Source organism: Phocoena sinus, chromosome 7, assembly GCF_008692025.1.
Source record: "Phocoena sinus isolate mPhoSin1 chromosome 7, mPhoSin1.pri, whole genome shotgun sequence".
In the NCBI taxonomy this organism is placed as follows: Eukaryota; Metazoa; Chordata; class Mammalia; order Artiodactyla; family Phocoenidae; genus Phocoena; species Phocoena sinus.
The window spans coordinates 9014171-9036488 of record NC_045769.1 but is presented as its reverse complement, the minus strand read 5'-3'; the positions used below and the strand labels follow the sequence as shown (position 1 = coordinate 9036488).

At 45.7% G+C, this 22318-nt stretch overlaps 2 protein-coding genes across 23 annotated transcripts in view; both read left to right on the top strand.

The window, feature by feature from the left end:
* LOC116756319 (nuclear body protein SP140-like) overlaps positions 1–9954 on the top strand; it is an 87828-nt gene extending 77874 nt beyond the window's left edge. For 15 of the 20 annotated variants that reach the window (XM_032636603.1, XM_032636600.1, XM_032636591.1 and 12 more), the window contains 8 exons: positions 635–777; positions 1936–1983; positions 4290–4334; positions 7119–7234; positions 7930–8038; positions 8316–8393; positions 8601–8744; positions 9502–9954. In XM_032636603.1, coding sequence (XP_032492494.1) covers positions 635–777; positions 1936–1983; positions 4290–4334; positions 7119–7234; positions 7930–8038; positions 8316–8393; positions 8601–8744; positions 9502–9609 — 791 coding nt within the window. In that variant the 3' untranslated portion in view covers positions 9610–9954. The remainder of the gene's footprint in view (positions 1–634; positions 778–1935; positions 1984–4289; positions 4335–7118; positions 7235–7929; positions 8039–8315; positions 8394–8600; positions 8745–9501) is intronic. The other 5 variants (XM_032636584.1, XM_032636589.1, XM_032636587.1 and 2 more) reach the window with 5 other exon arrangements.
* A 6933-nt stretch (positions 9955–16887) lies between these two features.
* Positions 16888–22318, top strand: part of LOC116756459 (nuclear body protein SP140-like protein) — an 87222-nt gene continuing 81791 nt past the window's right edge. For all 3 annotated transcript variants that reach the window (XM_032636827.1, XM_032636826.1, XM_032636825.1), the window contains exon 1: positions 16888–17041. In XM_032636827.1, the coding sequence (XP_032492718.1) occupies positions 17010–17041 (32 nt within the window). In that variant the 5' untranslated portion in view covers positions 16888–17009. The remainder of the gene's footprint in view (positions 17042–22318) is intronic.

Sequence of the window (22318 nt, the reverse complement as noted above, 5' to 3'; positions counted from 1 at the left end):
TCTCACTGTGGGTTTGACTTGCATTTCTCTAATGACTAGTGATGTTAAGCATAAGATTGTCTTTTATACATAACTTAAGTTTTCCATTGGATAACATTTCACAATTATTTTTAATATCAGCTATCCATGATTTCAGGGATGGGAAAATCTCTGCTCGATAATGCCATTAAACTGGATGAAAAGTGTAATAAAGGGCACAGATGCTGCTGTGGTGCCGTTCTGAGCCGCAGAGCCCCCACTGGAGATCTTAGTCCCAACCTGAGGTTCCCCAAAGTCCACAGGAGATTCTGACTTGTTCTCTATCCCTAGCAAATTGAAATGGTCTCACTCTTCAAAATCACTTCCTTTTCCTTCGTAGGTGATTTTGACATACTTTTAAAAGGTTGATTTTGATGGTAATTATCATTTTGTTGTTGTTGTTGCACGTTGGTTAAAGAAATGTTGCCACAAAGCAGTAAATATCCTTTGAGGGGACTTAAAGGCTAGGTTTGGGGATTCTGAAACCTGAAAGGGGAGGCTAGACTCTCCTGTTTTAGATCTTGAGACCAAATTGGGTAGGTCCAGATCCAGTGTGTTGGGAGCCCACCGTCTGAAAACAAAGAGGGCTAAAGATTAACTTACCCTGGTCTTACAGGAGTTTTGGTGAAGTGTATACAGAGTGAGAATGGAGACTGGTTCACCCCCAGGGAATTTGAAATCAGAGGAGGCCACGAAAGATCCAAGAACTGGAAGATAAGTGTTCGCTGCGGTGGGATGCCCCTCCGTTGGCTGATCGAGGTATTCCAGTGACAGGGATGGGAGATGTGACTTTCCTTGCTGTGCCCCAAGAATAAGGTCACTATTTGCTCACCAAATATTTGTTATGGCTAAAGCCCAGATGAGTTATAGCTAAAGCCCAGATGCCTCTGAGTTTATCCTCTCACCTGGGGAGAGGTGTTCCACATTCCTAACCTCAGTACAATGCAGCACATCACTGTTGTAAAAGGGGCTCCGTCAGGATGGATGCAGGAGCTTGGAGGAAGGAAAGGTCATTCTGACTCAGGTGCATGCAGACAGCTTTATGCACTGAAAGAAGACAGTTTACAATCAAACAAGTAGGAAGAAGTTACTCCAGACAAAGAATGGCACGAAAACCAGAACCATGGTTGAGGTAGACATATTGTATGTGATAAGGCATAATCCTCCATAAACTGGAGTTGTTTGTGGAGGGATTTAATGCCAGGCTAATATGTTTAAACTCACAATATAGATAATGCAAAATCAGTGAAGTCTTCTGAGATGTGAAATGACACATTTAAAATAGTGTTTTAGGTGGCCATGGGGCCTTGAAATGACTTCAGTGTCTTTCAGCCGAAGAAACCTACACTCAACATGCAATGCTCAGCTCAAATGCCATTTTTCCCTGACTATTCCCTGCCTGACCTGACCCTGACCATTCCTTCCCTAGGCTTCTTGAGCCCATTACTAAGGCCTTTCTTATACTGTTTTATTCTCATCCTTCCATGCATCCCCTTTTTCTCTCTAGACCCCTCTTGGGTTTGTCCATCTTTGTGTGCCCAAGATTGGCCAGAATATCTGGCACCAAATAGGCATGGGATAAGTGTGTGTTGATTGACTAGCCCTGGTAGAGGGACTCAAGCTTGAGTGACACTGGTGGAAATGGAGAGGAGGTGAGAGGTGTCAAAGAGATTATGAAGGAAAACCTCTTAAAGTTAGGAAAAAAGCACAGGAGGAAAAAAAAGTTCTAAAGATGATTTTTAAGCTACCACTGATTGAATTCTAGAAGAAGTACAAGTGAGGAGAGGGAGATGATTTCTCATTTAGGCACCTTGGCTTTGGGCTGACAGTGGGACATCCCAGTAGAAATATTTGGGAGGAGGTTCGAAATGCGAGACTCACAGGCCAACCATATACTTAGATCCTTTTATCTTTCAGAAAAGATTTCTCCATAACCCTCCAAGGAAATATGGCAGGATGAGAAAGGTGATTATTGCATAACTTTCTACAAGTTCTCATAACGTAACTGATTTTTCATGCACCGTGTGTTATTCTGTGGTTTCTCAACTGGGTAATTATTATTAAACTTCCTCCAACACCCCACTCCCACCTTTTAAAAACTTTCAGTATGCACCTTCAATGTTGCTACTTTGAACACTATGTTGTATATATGGCAAGATCTTCTTTGAATGGTAAACCATTTGAAATGGAGGTGATAAGGAACCATCAAAATAGACCTCATGGATGTGCTTTAGCTATAGATGCAGATGTAAGGGTGTCAAAGTTGTAAAAGAAGACATGATGCTGGAATACATAAAGATATATCATAATAAGGTGATAGGGTCATCTTCAACTCAAACCCAGATTTTAAAAATCATGTTACTATTTCCTAACTTTAATGAAATCTGATGGAGCAAAAGTTTATTCACAGTCTAAGTATAGGAGGGGCTGACCTGGAAAATTGTTTACTCTGATGCCACTCTTTCAGCTCCTCAAGGGGGTGCTGTGCAGACCTCCCTTCTATCTATGAAAGTGATTCCTTCCTCTCCGGAGGCAACAAACAAATATGTATGGTGCAGTGTAGATTCAGGACATGGTGATGGTTTTTCCAGGGTTGGGTATGAATGAGAACTTGAGAAGAAGGAGGAGGTGAGAAGTGCCATTCTTATACACTTCATGTAGAAATGGCCATTCAAGACATTCACAGATTTCTAAGACAGGTCAGACGTAGCTGGCCAATGGGACTTCATGTTCCACTGGGAATGTGAGGTCCAGGCCTTTACATTATCTGATGTTCTGGACAGTTTGAACTCTAAGTCCTTGGGACATTTCACTCACTGGATTTCCTAAAGGGAAACTATCCTATTATTTGCCCTATTTAGTGAGTATATTAAAGACCAGCATCTGTAGCATTCCCCAGGTGCCAAGAGTTACTCAGTTAGATTACCCACATAAGCTGACGATGTCCTACCAACAGAGTCTACCCTTATTTGTGGGTGCAGCACTTTTTAGCAACAACCTGCAGTTACCTCTATACTTTGCATCTCCCTATGAGCAAGAACAGAAGCTCCCCAAGTGGCGGATCTCAGGACCCATTACTACCTCCATGGGTCCTCTGTGCCTCTCAGAACCTCTCTTGCCCCTTGGCTTCTGGCATCTTCAGTGTCACTCTCAGCACCACATGACAGCTTCCTGGCTCTTCACAAAGGTCACTAACACCTTTAGATGACAGCTGCTGTGTTGTAAAATAATCTGATATACACCTTTAGAACAATCTTTTTATTGTAGGCTAATATTTGCTTAGGAGATAGCAAGTAATCTGTTCCTAAGTGAAATGATACTCATTTATTCACTTATCCAACATACAATGATTGAGTGCACACTAAATGCCCAATGGTCATTAGAAGATTGAAACAATATCTCTGACCTCAAGGATTGTTTCAACTTCATTGTCTAACATGGAAGAATAACTAATGGGGATGGGTGGTGAACTTTAGGCCACACAGAAACGTGGACAGTGACATGGACACCTCTCAGATCACTGTCCCATGGATCACACTTTTCCATGACCACTCTGCCCTGGGCTGCAGACAAAAGCTGAGGCTGCCTGTGTCCTAGAGGGAAGGAGGTCAGGTCATTCTACTGAATATTGGAACGCAATGTAAAGTTAGTGGGTGGTAGTCAGTTACCTCTGAAGAGTCAGCTAGCTGACTTTTTGGGATTCAGAGGGAGGGAAGAGGAGGGTGACCTTCTGGAAGAAGAGTTGCAACCCTGGGAAACTTGGGCACATTTTATCTTTGGGGCTGTGCCCTAGGAGACCTGTGATAGGTGGTGACATTCTTCTCTGGGACACCTGGCATGGATGCCAGGCCTCTAGGCCCTGTGGTCACTGGAGCTGTTGCCGATGAGTCCTCAGCCTGATACTCTCACTGCAGCTCCTCCAGATGGGATGACATTTTCTAATATAGAGAAAAATGCCTCAGGGCCTCTCAAAGCAAGAAAACCAGCAAAGTTTCTCCAACTCCATCTGTGGGAACCAGGGCCAGACTCCCTGTATGGCTTCACAAAACCCCACTTTGCATCTGAGAGCCAGGGAATAGAACTTGCATTGGGCCAAACAGTGGTACTTTGGTACTTTTTATTTTCCAAGTAGATACGTGTATCCATAAAAACAGGTATGAAGTAATGGGTAAACCGTGTCTTGAATCCCTCAACAGATTGCTGTTTAAATAAGTGGTGGAGGCATACATCACATTCAATATTGTCCTTCAATCTTTCTCTCTTTTATGCAGAAGAGAGTATGGAAGTCTCACGACAATACTTTAGATAACCTCTGTGTAAGTACTAGCGCCCGCCTGTAACCCCAGCACAAGGTGGGCCTTTTCCCTCTGCACATTCTCTGAGTCATCACTGCATTTCCCTGAAGCACACTCTCGCTCAGGTGCAGCATGTCGCTATGTGTGATGAGCAGGGAACAGCCGATGCATCTCCCACGTCAGGTACATGGTTCTGGCGTTGGGTGTCTCAGCCCTTGAAAGCATCCTTTCCATTTGTTCAGTGGAAACCTTCCCATTTCCCCCGAAAGTGAGTCTGGGAAGCAGAGCTTGAGACCACTGGGGTCTCTAGAGCCTGGGCTTGAAGTAGTAATGGGTGCGGCTGGCCTGCAGATGAAGGATAAGGAGGAAATTTGAGGGGAAAACAGCAATTTAAAGAAGGCAATAAGGAAGGAAAGGAAAATCCCAAACATCTATTCCAAGGTACAGGTAGAGCTAGATGGTTTTAAGCGTCACTCAGAAGGAACAGACCAGGCCAACCTGGCAAGTTATGGTGTGAACCCTGTTGTGAGTCCTGCAGAGAAATGCACTCAGGGCTGGTGGGTTCTTCACGGAAGCCCCGTATCCAATCTTGAGGGAGCCATCGTGGTGCTGAGCTGGTCACCACATAGCAAATCACAGGGCATTTTTACTCAAACTGGTACCATATGGCTGGATGCTTTAAGGTCTGCTAAAATTATGGATGACTCCACTCTCTAAGTTGAATCATATTTTGATTCCCTTCATTGCAACAAGATGGACATTTTAAGCAGAGTCACTTTTGCACAACTCCAGGGGGAAGCACTCACATGGGTTAGTATGCAGTAATACTGACACACAACGTCCAAAAGAGGAGGGATAGTCAAGTAGTTTTACTTATAGTTTACCTCCAAAGCAATCCCCCCAACAATATTTAGATCTTATCCACACTCTTTCTGACCCTTGGACAACTGAAGGATTCTTTAGTCATCTAAACAGTGCTGGAGTCCAGTGTTTGTGTGGCTTGTTTGGGATGGATATAGACACAGAGGGTCAGGTCTCACAGCCCACGGCCAAAAGTCCATGGGGAGGAGATGGCAGCTGTTCCAGCTAGAATACCCTCATTGCTGTTAATAATCTTTCCTGGGACTGGTATTACAGGCCAGTTCAGGCCTATAATATCCCCTTTGCTCAGGGTAAGTCTCAACTTAGGCTGCAACTAAGACCTTTGGAAAATAGTATTGCCCGGATCCCACCCTAGAGGAAATTCTGTTCATCACTCTAGGCTATGACTTGGACACTGGGATTGTTTAAGACTCCCCAGGTGATTCTGATACACAAAATTACCCATTCCATGAATTAAAGAAGAACACCAATGGATCTGCCCTACCCAGACAAATTGATTCAGAATTTCTGGCGTAGGGACCAGGGCGTTGGTATTTTATATACTCTGCCCTGAAAGTTCTAATGTGCAGCTGGACTAAGAAGCAAAGAGCCAGATAAATCTGCTAAAAAATACACAAATGTGAGGTTCTTAGACATTGCTTATATTTGTTATTCCTTGTTCTTCTGGGAAGAGGGGTCATCACTTTCTAGAGAATGATGATGGTAATCTGTCAGTTCCTACACTGATGAGAAAAAACATGGCGCCGTGACTCCATGTCAGAGCAGTCTCAGTCTCCAATTGGGGGGTGTCCTTGAGGATCCCCAGAACATTGAATGGGAACTTTTTGGCAAAATGGTCCTTGGAGCTAGCACTTCCTCATATATGACCATTTCAAAAGCAAAAGAAATGGGGGCTTCCCTGGTGGCGCAGTGGTTGAGAGTCCGCCTGCCGATGCAGGGGACACGGGTTCTTGACCCGGTCCGGGAAGATCCCACATGCCGCGGAGCAGCTGGGCCCGTGAGTCATGGCCACTGAGCCTGCTCGTCCGGAGCCTGTGCTCCGCAACAGGAGAGCCCACAACAGTGAGAGGCCCGCGTATCACCAAAAAAAAAAAAAAAAAAGAATGGCCAGAATCCCAATTCACCCAATACAAGTAGTTTCACGCAAAAGCCCAGAACAAGACTCAAAATAGTTGTTTAAATAATCTTGTATTACTTTCCACACTAAGTTTAATCCACCTTATTAAATTCTCAATATATCACCCTTCAAGGAGTCAGTTTAGTTATTGTGGTGTAGACAAATGCATTTAACACTTTATTTCAGGAGCTTATTTTATCTGCAAGGTAATAAAGTTATTCAGATTCCTAAAAAATTGTCTTGTTTTGTTGCTAGCCTTTCAGTGTTAGAGTCTCTGTTTTTTTTTTTTAATTAATTTATTTATTTTTGGCTGTGTTGGGTCTTCGTTTCTGCGCGAGGGCTTTCTCTAGTTGCGGTGAGCGGGGTCCACTCTTCATCGCGGTGCGCAGGCCTCTCACTGTCGCGGCCTTTCTTGTTGCGGATCCCAGACTCCAGACGCGCAGGCTCAGTAGTTGTGGCTCACAGGCCTAGTTGCTCCGTGGCATGTGGGATCTTCCCAGACCAGGGCTCGAACCCATGTCCCCTGCACTGGCAGGCAGATCCTCAGCCACTGCACCACCAGGGAAGCCCGAGTCTCTGGTTTATAGGGAAGACTTTTCTGGTTTGACACACAGGCCCTTCCTCCTGAATTTCATTGCAGACCACAATTTCTGCTTCTGAAATCACCACGCTATGCTGTTCTTTAATATCTCAGGGAGAAGCATATGTGTCCATTCAGATTCACACAAAGGCAATGAGTTCTAGATTCCCCTAGTTCTGGCCTTCTGAGGTCTCACCAGGGATATAGATGTTGTTTTACCTTCTAGCTGGGAAACTCAGATGTGTGTGAGACGTGCAGGGATGGAGGAAAGCTGTTTTGCTGTGATACTTGTTCGAGATCTTTTCATGAGGACTGTCACATCCCACCTGTGGAAACTGAGAGGTTCGTGAGATGCAGCCCCTCCCTTCTTATTAGGGACCCTTCCTCCTGCCGTACACACTCTCCCTACAGAGTTCTTACTATGTCTGGATGGGGAAACAGCAGGGCCATAGGTACAGGGTCCAGCAGTATGATCCAGAGAGCTGTTTCAAGATGCTGGCAGTGGCAGGTTAATGCGTTTTGCTCTCCTCTAGGTCAGTAGCCAGGTCCTTTGCCCACATACTGCTACTGTCCTTTCCTAGAAGTTTTCCAGCATGGACTTCTGTTCATGGGGGTGGAAATGCCACTCGTTTGTGTTCTGCACTTATTCAGAAAAGGCAGGAAACGTGGGCTGGTTCCCTCATTTTGCCACGTTCTTAATGGGCTGAGGGAAGCCCGAGGCCCCCCAGGGGTTAAGACCCAGTTTCGACACTCAGGCCTGGCGGGTAGGATTCCTTGTGCTCCCAGAAACAGACAGAGAAAGAAGAGCCCACTACTCATCCTGACACCACCTCCATGCCCTGACCCCTTGTTGCTCCTTCGATGGGATGAGGGTCATTGGCTCAGACCCCATGTGGGGTTCTTGGAGACTCTGGAGGTGCCCCTTTCCTCCTCCAGCTGTGTCCATCAACATTCCTGAAAGGAGGACAGTATCAGACATAGGAGTGATGACAGTTTCCAGGGACCTTGCCCTCACTCACTTATGTCTGGCCCCTTAGGAACCTGTGGAGTTGCACCTTCTGCAGGATAAAGGAGTCTTCAGGAAGCCAGCAATGTCTTGGGGAATCTGAGGTCCTGGCAAGGCAGATGCAGCCTGAGGAGCAGTTGGTGAGTCGGATGGGAACCCCAATTCTTCCCCTTTCCCCTCACATGTGAGAAGTCAGATAGGCAGGGTCAGGAGAAAGGCAACCAAAGGGTGAGCCATGACTCAGTCACACTGAAATCACACCAGAACTTGTTTGCAGCCATTGCATGTCTGTCTCCAAGAGCCATCCATGTTTGGGGAAACTTCCAGATACTGGTGTGAGTCATGCCTCTGCCTGGGCATGTATATGGGCTCATTGTCTCCAAGCTGCTTTTCACTCACAGCCACCTTCTTTTGCAGAAATGTGAGCTCCTCCTCTTGAAGGTCTATTGTCATTCAGAGAGCACCTTTTTTGCGAAGATTCCATACTACTATTACGTAAGTAACAATAACAAACTGTGATTACAGGCTGCCATGATGTTACCCCACCTTGAAACAGGTACCCATGGGATTTGAGATCAGAATCCCCTGGGAGTGAAAGCTGCTGTTACCTTTCTGTATTTCTACTGGATTTGATGGGAATCCACAGGAGGCACACATTGAACTCTGCCAGTAATTCTCCCATTGATTTTTGTTTTTCACTAGATTAAAGAGGCTTCTAAAAACCTAAAGGAGCCCATGTGGTTGGACAAGATCAAGAAGAGGCTGAACGAGCAGGGTTACTCCCATGTGGAGGGGTTTGTGCAGGACATGCGCCTCATCTTTCAGAACCACAGGGCATCTTACAAGGTAAGTGGTTCTCCCCGCTTCCATTTCATTTTCTGTCCATTGAACCACTCTGCCCTCATTTTCTGGTGCCTGGGAAATTTTACTTTCCCTCATCCTATGAAACCTGCAAAGCAAGAGTTCCGGAAGTCAGTGACTTTTCCGTTCAAGACTGGAGCTCAGCAAGGCGTAGTAACAGCGAATCAGAAGGTGTCCCTGCAACCAGAACCCCAGGCCTCGAAGAGCTCAGACCCTCCTACAGCTGCCATTGAGAACAGCAGAGTCCTGCCTGCTCCAAACCCAGGGAGAAGAGACTTGCATCTTAAAGTCACACTGTGCTTCTTACCTCTCCCCCAAAACGCGCAATCTGACCTCTTCCGAAATCCCAATCTCCAGATTCCACTCCATGTGAATGGATCATATAGTTTAACAGGAGTCGCCAGAGGGAAACAGAAGTGTCAATGAAAAAGGAAGGTCATTGATCTAACTTAAAAGCAATCTGTACTATTTGCACTGTTACAAAGAGCATAGATTACTTTTCTAACTCTCACTGAAATCAATAACCCAACCAAATAAGTAAGAGTCCAAATAAGTAAGGTGTGCTTATGAGTTCCCATTCCTATCTTGTTGCTCCTCGCTGCATGAGGTTTTTAGCGTAACCTGGCTCGTATAACTTAGGGTGTCTGAGACAGGAGTCCTGACCATTCTCAATTACAAGGTGCAATGACACTGATGATGAGCACCATGATTTTTGCGTTCATTTTATTTTATTTTTTTCCAGTTCAAAGACTTTGGCCTAATGGGACTTAGACTGGAGGCCGAATTTGAGAAGAATTTCAAGGAAGTGTTCACTATTCAGGAGACAAACGAGGGCAGTTCACTGGAATAGTGGATGTGGTTAGTGTCCTGGAAAACCCCTTTTGGAGCAGACTTCTCATCCCCCAGCCGCATGGAAGGCTGGCTGCTTATGCCGCCCCTCCCCAGAGCATTGCCTTCAGCCAAACGGAGCCAGCTTCACCTGGAGGGTTACACTTCCTTGGCCTGGGGGCCAGCCTCCGGTGCCAAGGTGGACTCAACCTTGTGTTATGATTCATGCTCCTGTGTTCCTCATGAGATCCGGCTGGAGCTAGTCTGTGGCTGTGATTACATCCTTGCTTAGCTTTTCCTATAATCCTGCTTCCCTCCCCCGTTTCTCCCAAAGAAACTCACAATAAATCACTTACTTAAGAGACTTTATCTCAGACTCTGCTTCTAGGGAACCCAACTTAAGGTAACGATCCTAGCAAGCAGGCTGTAAGGGTGGGTTCTGGATTTGGATCACAGTCTGGCCAGATGGTGATGGGTGGTATATTGATGGTCCCTGGTGTGCTCTAATAGTGCTGTTGCCAAACTTTCACCTTTGGGAAACTTGATGAGATAAAGAGGATTTCACTAGCTTTTGAAATTGGCATTCACAAAGGGAGAAATGGTAAATGGAATTGTGGATTTTGGTGGCTATTGCTAAGTGCCACTAATATATTGAAAAGAAGAAATGACAGCCTTAAATCTATTAGTCAAAGCAGAGACACCCTTACAACTGCAGCTGGAAGGCAGACAAAAGGGAGGCCTGACACAGGTCCCAGGTTTAAGAATGGCAGAACACAGGAGAAGACTGCAGTCTAAGCTGGGATGGTCTCCTGTGCCAAAGGCAGAGCCCTGGTAAAGAAGGAGTGCAGTCCTGAATCAGAATCAGCCTTTCTAGGTAGATGCAAGTGAGAACCTCGAACTCCAGGTCTCCCTCAACACACGGCCTGCAAAAGAATTCCCTAGCCTTTGTTGGAAGACAGACCCCTCCCCTACCCCATCCTAATCTTGCTTGAATGAAGACTGCAGAGTCCTCCCAGCATGACCCCACTGAGAAAGTCCTGGGTTGTCCTGCCAGCTGAAGAGAGCATCTACCCCAGTGGAGCTGCAGGACTGGCCAACATGTACCAGCAGGTACCAGGAGATCGTGTCTGGGGGTGGGTCCTGGACAAAGGGGAACGTGAAACTGGAAAAGGGAAAATTGTCAACACAGAAGCACTCTTCTGTGTCAAGAAGTTTAATTAGCCTGGCGAGGGCCAAAGGGGATGAATCAAGTATGCTCCTGGGTGGCTCTTAAATGCTTATATATATACATATTTTTCTATTCCTTTAATTTTGGAATAAAAATGGCTGGTCACTAAACTTACGGTGGTAACCATTTCATGATGTATATAAATCAAATCATTATACATGCCTTAAACTTATACAGTGCTGTATGTCACTTATATTGCAATAAAACTGGAAGAAAAACATTTAATTAAAAATTTTAATTAAAAAAATGCTTGGTATAAACTGTGGTACATACTAGATGAAGTGGAAGCAGAGATGCCAGGGCAGACTGTGGAAAAGAAGATCCAAAAGCCTGAGGATGGGGCTTCCCTGGTGGCGCAGTGGTTGAGAGTCCACCTGCCGATGCAGGGGACGCGGGTTCGTGCCCCGGTCCGGGAAGATCCCACATGCCGCGGAGCGGCTGGGCCCGTGAGCCATGGCCGCTGAGCCTGCGCCTCCGGAGCCTGTGCTCCGCAACGGGAGAGGCCACAGCAGTGAGAAGCCCGCATACCGCAAAAAAAAAAAAAAAAAAAAAAAAAAAAAAGCCTCAGAGACATTAACTTAACAAGGTGATAGGGAACACACAGCTGAGGGGCACCAGCATCCTTGAGATGCTCAGTGGGGGCTGTCCTCTGTAGGTTGGCATAGTGGAGGAATGTTTTACAGAACTGGATTCCCTAGTGACAATGGAAATGGTAGGAGTCTAGAATAATGGAAGCCAGGTGGCAGCATTTAACTGTCAGAGCAAGATGAAGTAAGTTTTGTAATGTGCAGCAAGGTTAGAATGACAGCTGGAGCCCTGGCCCAAAGCAGTCTATGGAGATAGCTAGTCGGACACGGTCACTAAACCTGTTGTGGTAATCATTTTATGATGTATATAAGACAAATCATTATGCTGTACACCTTAAACTTATAGAGAGATGGGCAGCCAACAAGGATATTGCTTCATATATATCATCAAAAAAGATTACAAATAGATGAACAGATGGCTGAGATCAGCTACCCCGATAAAAAGTCAAGCTCCCTTGCCTAGTTTCCAGACCTGAGCCAAAGCTAGGACCTGCTCATGGAAATGAGGGCAGGTCTCATAAGAAAGTGTAAAAGTAGTGATTCCCTGAGTTCTTCACCAAAAGGACCTAAGCTCATTTATTCAAGTAACCATATGCCAGACAAAGGAAAATACACACATCTTTTAACAGTTGTTGATACAGGATCTGAGTTGATGCTAACACCTGGGGTCCCAAAGCACCATCACGGTCCCTGCTAGAGTGGAGTGTATGGATGTAAGGTAATGTCCATCTAACAGTGAGTCCACTCAATCCATGAGATCACCCAGCAGCCATTACCCCAGTTCCTGAAAGTAAGGATAATGAGAACATACATAGCAGTTGACTGACCTGGATCTTTAACCTGTGAAATAACAATGACTGTCTTAGGAAAGGCCAAGCAGAAGGGCTTGAAACTGAACTTTCCCTTGGTGAAAATGGTAAGTTGAAAGAAAATCACAGTCCTGGAGAACGATGGAATGACAGAGATTAGTGCCACATGCAAAGATTTAAGGATGCAAGGGTTGTAATCCTCATTACATTTTTGTTTGAACAGCAGTCTGGCTTCTGCAAAAGCTAAGTGGCTCATGGCTGCCAGGTGACTACTAGAAATTTAACCAATAGTAGCCCCAGTCGCAGCTGTTGTTGCTTGGTGTGGTATCTCCATTAGAGCAGGTTAGCACGGCCTATGATATATGTCATGCAACTATTAATATGGAGAAATGTACTTTTAAAACATTCAGTAGGGGCTTCCCTGGTGGCGCAGTGGTTGAGAGTCCGCCTGCCGATGCAGGGGACGTGGGTTCGTGCCCCGGTCCGGGAAGATCCCACATGCCGTGCAGCAGCTGGGCCCGTGAGCCACGGCCGCTGAGCCTGCGCGTCCGGAGCCTGTGCTCCGCAACGGGAGAGGCCACAACAGTGAGAGGCCCGTGAACCGCAAAAAAAAACAAAACAAAAAATAAACGTTCAGTAGGAAGTAGGATAAGAAGCAGTTCATGTTCACATGGACTGGACAACAGTACATGTTTACAGTCTTGCCTCAGGGCTATGTGAATTCTCCCGCCCTCTGTCACAAGATAGCCTGAAGGGACAAAGATTGTCTAGCCACCCTGCAGTACATTACATTGGTCCACTATATTGATGACTGTATTAATCGGGGCTCCCTGGAGAAACAGAACTCTGTCTCTCTGTCTCTCTCTCAACCCCAAATTCTGATGGACTTCATTGATGGGATGCACAGTGGCTCGCGAAAAGGCAGGAGGCTGGGCTCAGAGCCCAGACCAGGCAGGAAGCAGAGCTGCTCCAGGAATTGAACACCAGGAACATCTCCTCCACCTTGTTAAGGAGCTGCCACTGAACAAGTGTTATCCAACTGTGTTTTAACTCCTTAACAAACTTCACGTGAGAGTCCAGCTCCCCGAAGAGAGTCTGGCTGGCCTGGCTTGCTCATGGGCCAGTGTCTCGGTTAACATTCCTTCCACTCCTGCACACAAAGGGGAGAAGTCTTCACCCAAAGGAATCCAGGTCTCTTAGGAAAGGGGTGGAGGAGGCTGGACAGCCAAGGAAATGAAACTGACTGGCAGAACCCACCCGGGGACCATCAGTGAGCTCTGATGTCTAAGCGGAGGAATGGGGTGGTCCCAGGCCAGTCAGTCTGAGAGGCCACAGAACCTGGGGGGCACACTCCTGAATCAGATGGAACAGGTTGCCTGTGCTTTGGAGATTAAGGCTGAGTCTGTCAACATGTTAGAAGGGAGAGCATCCACTCTACCACCCTGGACAGCCAAGGGCAAGGACGGCCACTGAGCCCGTCGCCCCTGTCGGTTCCATTTACCTGGACGCATATGTGGGCTGTTGGCTGTAAAGGAGCCTGGCTGTGGTCTTACCTGGGGGGAGTGTGCCTGTGTCCCTGGGAACGGCAGTAGGACTGATGCTCCTGAGGTCCTGGGCTCCACCCTTCAGCCTGAACCTCCCAGTGCGGGTTCCAGGGCATCAGCACACACCCTGCTATCTGGGTGGAGAGGACCGGGCCTTCTGTCTGGAGGAGAGAACGGGGTTCTCCAGCTCTCCCTGAGTAAACTGGGTGGAAGACGTCCCTATGAGGACAATATGCAAAGAACAATTGCCTACGGCTTCTAGAAAGTGAACAAAAGCAGGCTGATGGTAGAAGGAAGTCAAAACTCAAGGGAAGCAGTCAGACAAAATGTTTCCTGTTTATTATTACTCTACTTGAGAGCAGCCGCAGCCTTACGTGGGGTGGCCAAAACTTTGGTAGGAAGCCCACCTTCTTTCTGGTCAGCAGAGCTGGGAAGAAGCCCAGGGCAACCAGCCTTTCTGGGGAGAGAGAGGAAAATCCCAGGAAGGTGAAAGTCACAGAGAAGAACCCCAAATTCTGTGTATAAACCCTCCCCACTTGAGTTCAAAACCAACTGACAGGCAAAACGGTGAGACAGATGGGGATCAAAATACTAGTTTTCTTCATGATAAAAGCTGGATAGGGCTTAGTGATGTGGCTTACCATGTAGCAAAAAAGAGATCCCTAAAACGGAACCTCAGAATTGGGCTTATCCACACAGTCTTACACAGCTCCAATCAGTCACACCCCACACCGCCCCACTCCCCAGGCCCCTGTCTCTGTGCACTTGACCTTGGAAGGGCTGACAGAGCCCTGGCCCTGCAGGAAGGACAAGCCCAGGGAGACCCGACAAGGAACAAGCAGACTCACCCCTTGTACCCAGAGAGTCTCCCAGGAGGAGAGAGGAGCAGGGGGTCCAGGCCAGTCCCACTGACTGATGTGCTGCGCCTGGAAGGGGACAATGGAGCAGGGCCTGAGTGTAACCATTTGGGTCCCAGGCGTCCACTCCTCTCCACTTCTACGCCCACGGAGGAGCGGAGGGTCTTGATCCTCTGGCCTCAGTGGCCACTCTGTCAGCTGACGCTGCTTCCTTCTGCCCTTTAAGCTCAGATCCCAGGTCCTACTGTCTGGTCTCAGGGACAAGCCTCTGGTCCCCACTGGGGTCTGCCAGCTTAGAGACTCAGCCCCACTACTGAAGTCTGAGGGGAAGCTGCTCCTGGTGAAGCTCATGAAGCCCGTCGCCTTAGTGGGTCCTCTGCCCCAGGTCCCTCCTCCACCACGACCTCCCCTGCCCTCTGGGTTTCCAGGCCCAGTAGCTGGGATCCTCCCGGGACAGCAGAGATGCTCCCCGTTGCCAGCGGTTCTCACAGCCATGGAAAATGCCCCAGGTGACCCCTTATTTCCTTCAATCTCTCCAGCAGGGTTTGTAGGAGGAGTTCAACCTCTTCTTTTTTGTTTTTTTAATTGAAGTATGGTTGATTTACAATGCTGTATTAATTTCTGCTGTACAGCAAAGTGATGCAGTTATACATAGATATATATTCTCTTTTATATATATATATTTTTTTTTCATTATGGTTTATCCTAGGATCAACCTGCTTCTTAATTTGGTCCTGTCCTTTTCCAAACCCGAGTTCCTGGCTTAAAGAAACTGCATTCTCCACAGAGGCCTGGGGATGCTTCAGAAACTCCCACTGCTCTCACGGAGTGTGGTGCAGGCCCAGCTTTCTCAGACCCACAGGAGGTCTCTGCCAGGGGCCAGGAGCAGCCCCCACGCGGGAGTGTCCACCCTGTGGATTGCTCCTTCAGCCGCTGCTAGGTGGCCTCTAATTCCAGGTGCTCAACTTGAAAGTCCTCAACAGACAACAGAAAAGTGGGCACATTTATGTCAACAGCCAGCACGGCAGTGGCCTGGGCCACCAGCTGCCCAGGGACAGAGAGAAGAGGGAGAGGGGACACTAGAAACGGCAGGTGTGGTCTGCGCCAGCCTTGTCTGGACCCCATGCCCCATGGAGTCAGGAGCAGAGGACGGCTGTGCCCAACAGAGGCTCGGCTTACTAGCCCTTCTACACCCCCAAAGTGAGGGAGGGAGAGAGGGATCCACACGTGTGCAGGACCTGGTACCACCGAGACCCTGCCCACTGGAAGAGATGCCCTCATCAGTGTCCTGGGATCTGTCCCAACCACTGAGATATTATGCTCACTTCTTTGGGGGAAAGAAAGAACAGAAGTGGAGAGAAGGTAGAAACCTTCCCCCTCATCTTCAAATATGATTTGCTTTTGTGCTCACTCAAGTGAGTCTTCTGATCACTTCTCAGTCTTTGTGGAATGATGACTCAGTATCTGAGTGAAAAACCTGCGCACAGACACAACTTCAGGGCCAAGGGTCACCCTCTCAGCTGGGGTCACCTGCCTTTTCATTTCTAGGTTATCTGGGTTCCAACCTCCATCTCCATCTAAAGAGAAGCCTTTGCCCCTCAGCATTCCCGTGACTGCTTCCCAGGTTTCTCCTCTTCACCCCTGGCTGCAGTTGTGAAGCAACCCCATAGTCGGGGCATCTTGGACCCTTGTACCTAAGATGTCAACACTTGTCACCAACTTGGCTCTGGCCCCAGGGCCTTGGAGATTTTTCTCCTACCTCTGGCTGATTTCCAGGAATACTAAGAACATTCTCTCCACTTTATAAACCTGAGCATTTGGGCTCTCTCCTGGTCCATGTCCATACGCTGCGACCTAAATGCGTCGGTCCAGGCTCTCCCACAGCCCGGAGAAAAGATTTGAAGTCTCTGTCTTTCCCTCTCCCCACCATGGTCATCTCGGAAAGGGGAAGGGGCACACATGGAGTTTACCCCGACCGTGTACTAAGCTCTGAACCGCTCTGAGAAGGCAGGAGACTGGGGACAGTTGGGGTCATGCAGAAGTTGTTGCTGTCTTTGCACAAACAGGTGGACCCCTGAGGGCTGGCCCTGCTCCTCCCCTGGCCCTCCAGGCCCCGACTGTCATTCCTTGTCTTTCATCCCTGGGATCACATGTCAGGATGGCTGGAAGCACAGTGGAGTCGCGAGAAGAGGGAGGGCATCTGCACAGCACAGCTCACTGATAAATACTTTCACTTCCCTTTTCCCTACTTGGGCGGAGTCATCTCTGGGTGAGTCCCAAGAGCAGACTTCCTGCTCAGAGCTCAGGGCTCCAGCAGCCTCCCGGGACCGGACCGAGGCTGGGGAGCCTGGAGGGGTCGGAGGCCAAGCTCAGGCCCAGGCCAGGCTGGGCGGGAAGATGGCTGGTGGGGGCAGGGAGCTCAGCAGCAGGTCAGTCTTTCTCCCCCTTCCTCCCACCTTTCCCTCTGGCCTCGCTGCTGCTTCAGTGCTGTCCTTTGGACTCTGCACTAAACCTCTGCTTTACGCCTGGTGTAGGGGAACAGTCACCTGCAGTGTAATGAAGGGCAGGAATGTATAATGAGGAAATGGGATTTTAAACTGCCGCAGGGCGCCTGCTGGTTGAGTCCTGCAGCCACAACACAGGTGACTATTTGTTTTGCAGCTGCTGCTCAGCTGGCAGGCCTGTCTGAAGGCAGCAGTCCTTCCTGAGGCTTTGCAGTGAGGATTTATTTCCTTGTGGCCCCAGGTCACTCTCGTTCCCCTCAGGTCAGTTCTACCTTCACATAGGTCATTTCAAAGAAGGTAGTTTCGAAAATAAAAAATTCAGGAGAAACCCCTGATTTATTCTCAAACCCTGGGTGGTGCTGTCGGTCTCGTATCTGTCCTGTGGACGGGACCACTATTCCCAGTTCTAGCCGGGGGCCTGGGTTCTTCCTCCAGCGATCCCGAGCAAAGAAATTAAAGGGAAGAGAAATACCCCAAACTCTAGCACAGGCTGAGTAATTTTATGTTTGGTTTCATTTTCTGTTCTGGAATAGGTTACACCTTTACAAGAAAAAGAGTAGAAATCCTATCTTTTTCTCTAGTAATGGGTCAGAAATACCACTACTTAATATTTTAAATTTTTTGATTTTTTAATACAAAAGAAATACATTATGCATTCTTGCTCATAAAATTTCAAACGATACAGAAGTATATAGAGGGAAAAAGTCCTGTTCACCACTCACCCACTTGCAGCTTCCAATACCAGTCCTGTTAGAGTCGCAGGCATAACCTTCCAGATCCTTTTCTTTGCATTTACATATATAACTCATTTTCTTAAATACAAAATTTGAATCCTGTTTTTTAAAAAATGGATTCATATTGTGAATGCCATTTTGCATTTTCACTTACTTTAATAGCCATAGGCTCTTCTCATTCTTTTTAACAGCTATATATTGGGTTGGTCGAAAAGTTCCATAAGAGGTTACAGAAAAATCCGAACGAACTTGTTGGCCAACCCAATACTATCCTGTAGAATGGATACACCATCGTTTTTATTGTTTGTTTATTTAATTGAAATACAGTTGATTTGCAATATGGTGTTAGTTTCAGGTGTAGAGCAAAGTGATTCAGTTATATATATATATACACACACACATATATACATATAAAAATATATATTCTTTTTCAGATTCTTTTCCCATATAGGTTTTACAAAATATTGAGTATAGTTCCCTGTGCTGTACAGTAGGTCCTTGTTGTTTGTCTACTTTATATACTAGTGTGTATATGTTACTCCAAAATTCCTAATTTATCCCTCCCCCCCCACGTTTCCCCTTTGGTAACCATAAGTTTGTTTCCTATGTCTGTGAGTCTGTTTCTGTTTTGTAAATAAGTTCATTTGTATCATATTTAGATTCCACAAATAAGTGATATAATATGAGATTTGTCTTTCTCTGTCTGACTTACTTCACCTCTAGGTCCCTCCATGTTGCTGCAAATGACATTATTTCATTCTTTTTTATGGCTGAGTAATATTCCATTGTATAAATATACCAATCTTCTTTCTCCGTTCATCTGTTGATGGACATTTAGGTTGCTTCCACATCTTGGCTATTGTAAATAGTGCTGCTATGAACATTGGGGTGCGTGTGTCTTTTCCAAGTATGGTTTTCTCCAGATATATGCCCAGGAGTGGGATTGCTGGATCATATGGTAGCTCTATTTTTAGTTTTTTAAGGAACCTCCATCCTATTCTCCATAGTAGCTGAACCAATTTACATTCCCACCAGCAGGGTAGGAGGGTTCTCTTTTCTCCACACCGTCTCCAGCATTTATTATTTATAGACTTTTTGATGATGGCCATTCTGACTTACACCATAGTTTTTTTTGTTTTGTTTTGTTTTTTTATTTTTGGCTGCATTGGGTCTTTGTTGCGGAGTGCGGGCTTATTGCAGTGGCTTCTCTTGTTACGGAGCATGGGCTCTAGGCGTGTGGGCTTCAGTAGTTGCAGCATGTAGGCTTCAGTAGTTGTGGCTCGTGAGATCTAGAGCGCAGGCTCACTAGCTGTGGCGCACAGGCTTAGTTGCTCCGCGGCATGTGGGATCTTCCCGGACCAGGGTTTAAACCCATGTCCCTTGCATTGGTAGGCGGGTTCCTAACCACTGTGCCACCAGGGAAGCCCCATACACCATGGTTTTTAAAGCATCCCTCCTCCCCACGCTATTGACAGACATTTAGATCATTTTCAATTGTTCACTTTTACCAAGAAGCAGTGATAACAACGATTATGTATTTCTTTATATTTTTGTACATATAAAAGTGTTTGTCTTGTGTCAATAACCAAAAAAATGGAATTGCTGAGGCAAAGGGTACTAATATTTAATTGTTTATAGCTTCTGCAAACGGCCTTTCTAAGTAGCTGAACCAATGTATTCACCTACAAGATTTAGGTGAGCCATCTCCCCACACCCAAACTTTGCAGAGGTGGTGGATCAAGAGTTGCATCTTGTTAACTTTACCCTCCTGATTACATGAGAGGTTGAACAGTTTTTTTGTTTATTGGCCTCTTCTATGAAGTGCTGGTTGATTTATTGCCAGTGTTAGTGAGTTGAGGTGATTGTTCTTTCTTTAACTGTAAGGGAGAATTTGCTAAAATTCTGAAACTTATAAATATACTTTCCTTGCCCTTTCACTTTGTTGTGGTGACTTTATCTTATTAAAGCTTAAACTTTAAAGTATAGCCTTATTATTGTATTGATTTTATAAAGTAGATGTGCCCTTGTTATTATGAATAAATAAAGTGGTGCAGAAAGTTATTGATAAATTCTGTGTGCACAGTCTTTAAATATAGCCCTTGTGTTTTTTGTTTTTTTTTTTGCGGTACGCGGGCCTCTCACTGTTGTGGCCTCTCCCGTTGCGGAGCACAGGCTCCGGACGCGCAGGCTCAGCGGCCATGGCTCACGGGCCCAGCCGCTCCGCGGCATGTGGGATCTTCCCGGACCGGGGCACGAACCCGCGTCCCCTGCATCGGCAGGCGGACTCTCAACCACTGCGCCACCAGGGAAGCCCAGCCCTTGTGTTTTTAAGGTGATAGATTCAATTCTACCTTTACTGCAGGCTAAGTTCCTCCTCTAGTGTCACCAAAACGATTTTCTATTTCAATTTTGGGGCAAAATTATTCTTCCACTGGAGCAACTTCAGCCTCCACAGCTTTTATCTGTCCCTAATCTTTCAACTCTTTAGCTTTTTACTTTCTGCTCGTGATGGTTGTCTCAAACTTTTCTTCATGACAATTATTTAATTTTTAGTAGTTTTTGGTTTCTTGGGGGTTTTCTTAAAGTTGATTTGTTTATTTGGGGGGATCTTAATTTGTTTCTACAGCTCTTCCAACTCCACTTGAAGTCACATATTGTTATTTTATCACCCTATCTTCATGCTCTTGCTTTATTATTTAGGTTTTTGTGTGATGTTCAGTGCTTTGGGGATGTTTTCTTCATCCTCTGGGTTATCCTTCCAGATTGATTCTATTTGCAGTTTGGTTTCAAGTGTTGCTTTACTTTCTTGTTCATATGCCCGCCCTGGTTTTACAGCCCATTTCATTCCAGCATGACCTGGGCAGCTCTCCCACCACCCACAGCCTTAAGCTGAGTGAATGTTTTTGTTTTCTTCCCCCCACATTTCCTGTCTTATCTGAGACCATATTACTTCCTGTCTGATCTACGGTTAAAGCTTCTACTTTAATTCTTATGAATTTTTGTCTGAGAATCCTTTAATCTGTTAAACCATCCCTTTCCCCACTGATCTGCAGTGCTCCCTTTCCCATTAGCCAAGGGGCCATATGTACAGGGTCTGTTTCTGTGCACTCTCTTCTCCGCCATTGACCTATGACAGCCTCTCCTTATGCGTTTCCACACTGTCATGGCAACAACAGCTTCACGTGAACTCTTGAAGAGTAAATCTTCCCATGTTCTTTTCTTCTTCCAAAGTGTCTTGGCCCTTTGCATCTCCAAATCAGCTTGTCAAAATATTGTCGAGATTTTGGTTAGGATTGCGTTGACTCTATAGGTCAATTTGAAGAGAATTGACATCTTTACAATCTTGTCTTCCATCTCATTAATATGGTATATATATATTAATTTAAAAATATTTTCTAATAAAATTTAAACTTTTCTGTCTAGAAGTCTTATACTTCTGCTAGATTTATTCATAGATACTTGAGATCTTTGTGCTATGATATCTATATAATTTAAAAATCAACTTTCTAGCTGCTTGTTACTAAGATATAAAAACAAATTGAAACTGCCAAACTTTAAAAAATTCTAATAAATTGTATGGAGATATATATTTTGTATATAGATATAAATTTATATAATGTATACATAATGACTATTTTGTTACTTTCGATCTAATTCTTATACTTCCTACTTCTTTTTCTTGCCTGACTGTGTGGGCTAGGACTTTGTACATGGCGAGTATAAGTAGTGATAGTAATCATCTCTATCTTGATTCCAGTCCCAAAGGGAAGTCCTTTATCATTATACAATTATGAATGATGTTTGCTATAGATTTTCTTTTTTAATAAAAAGACTTACACAGATTAAAGAAATTTTATATTTGGCATCTGATGCTTTCAATATATGAGGTGCTTGTGACCCTGTTTTCTGTTGTTTCTGCCAGTTCTCACTCACAAATTTCTTTTTTTAAATAAACTTTTTATTTTGGAATAATGTTATATTTACAGAAAAGTTGCAAAGATAGTACACCAGTCTCTAATACTGTATACCCAGTTTCATTTCCTGAGTTGTTATCCTCTTACATTATTGTGGTGCATTTGTCGAAACTAATAAAACCCAATATTAGTAGGTTACTGCTAACTAAAGCCCAGACTTTTTTAGTTTCACCAGTTTTTCCACCAATGTCCGTTTTCTTTTGCGGAATTGAATCCAGTATACCACATTGCATTGAGCCATCCCATCACCTCTTCTCTTCTGGTCTGTGACAGTTTCTCAGTCTTTCCTTGTCTTTCACAACCTTGACAGTTTGAAGAGTACTGATCAGGCATTTTGTAGAATCTTTCAATTTTGGTTTGTCTTGATGGCTTTCTCATGATTATACTGGGGTTATAGGTTTTATGAAAGAAAACCACAGAGGTGAAATGCCCTTCTCATCACCTCGTGTCAGGGGATACGTCAACCTGACTTATCACCGGGAACGCTGGCCTTG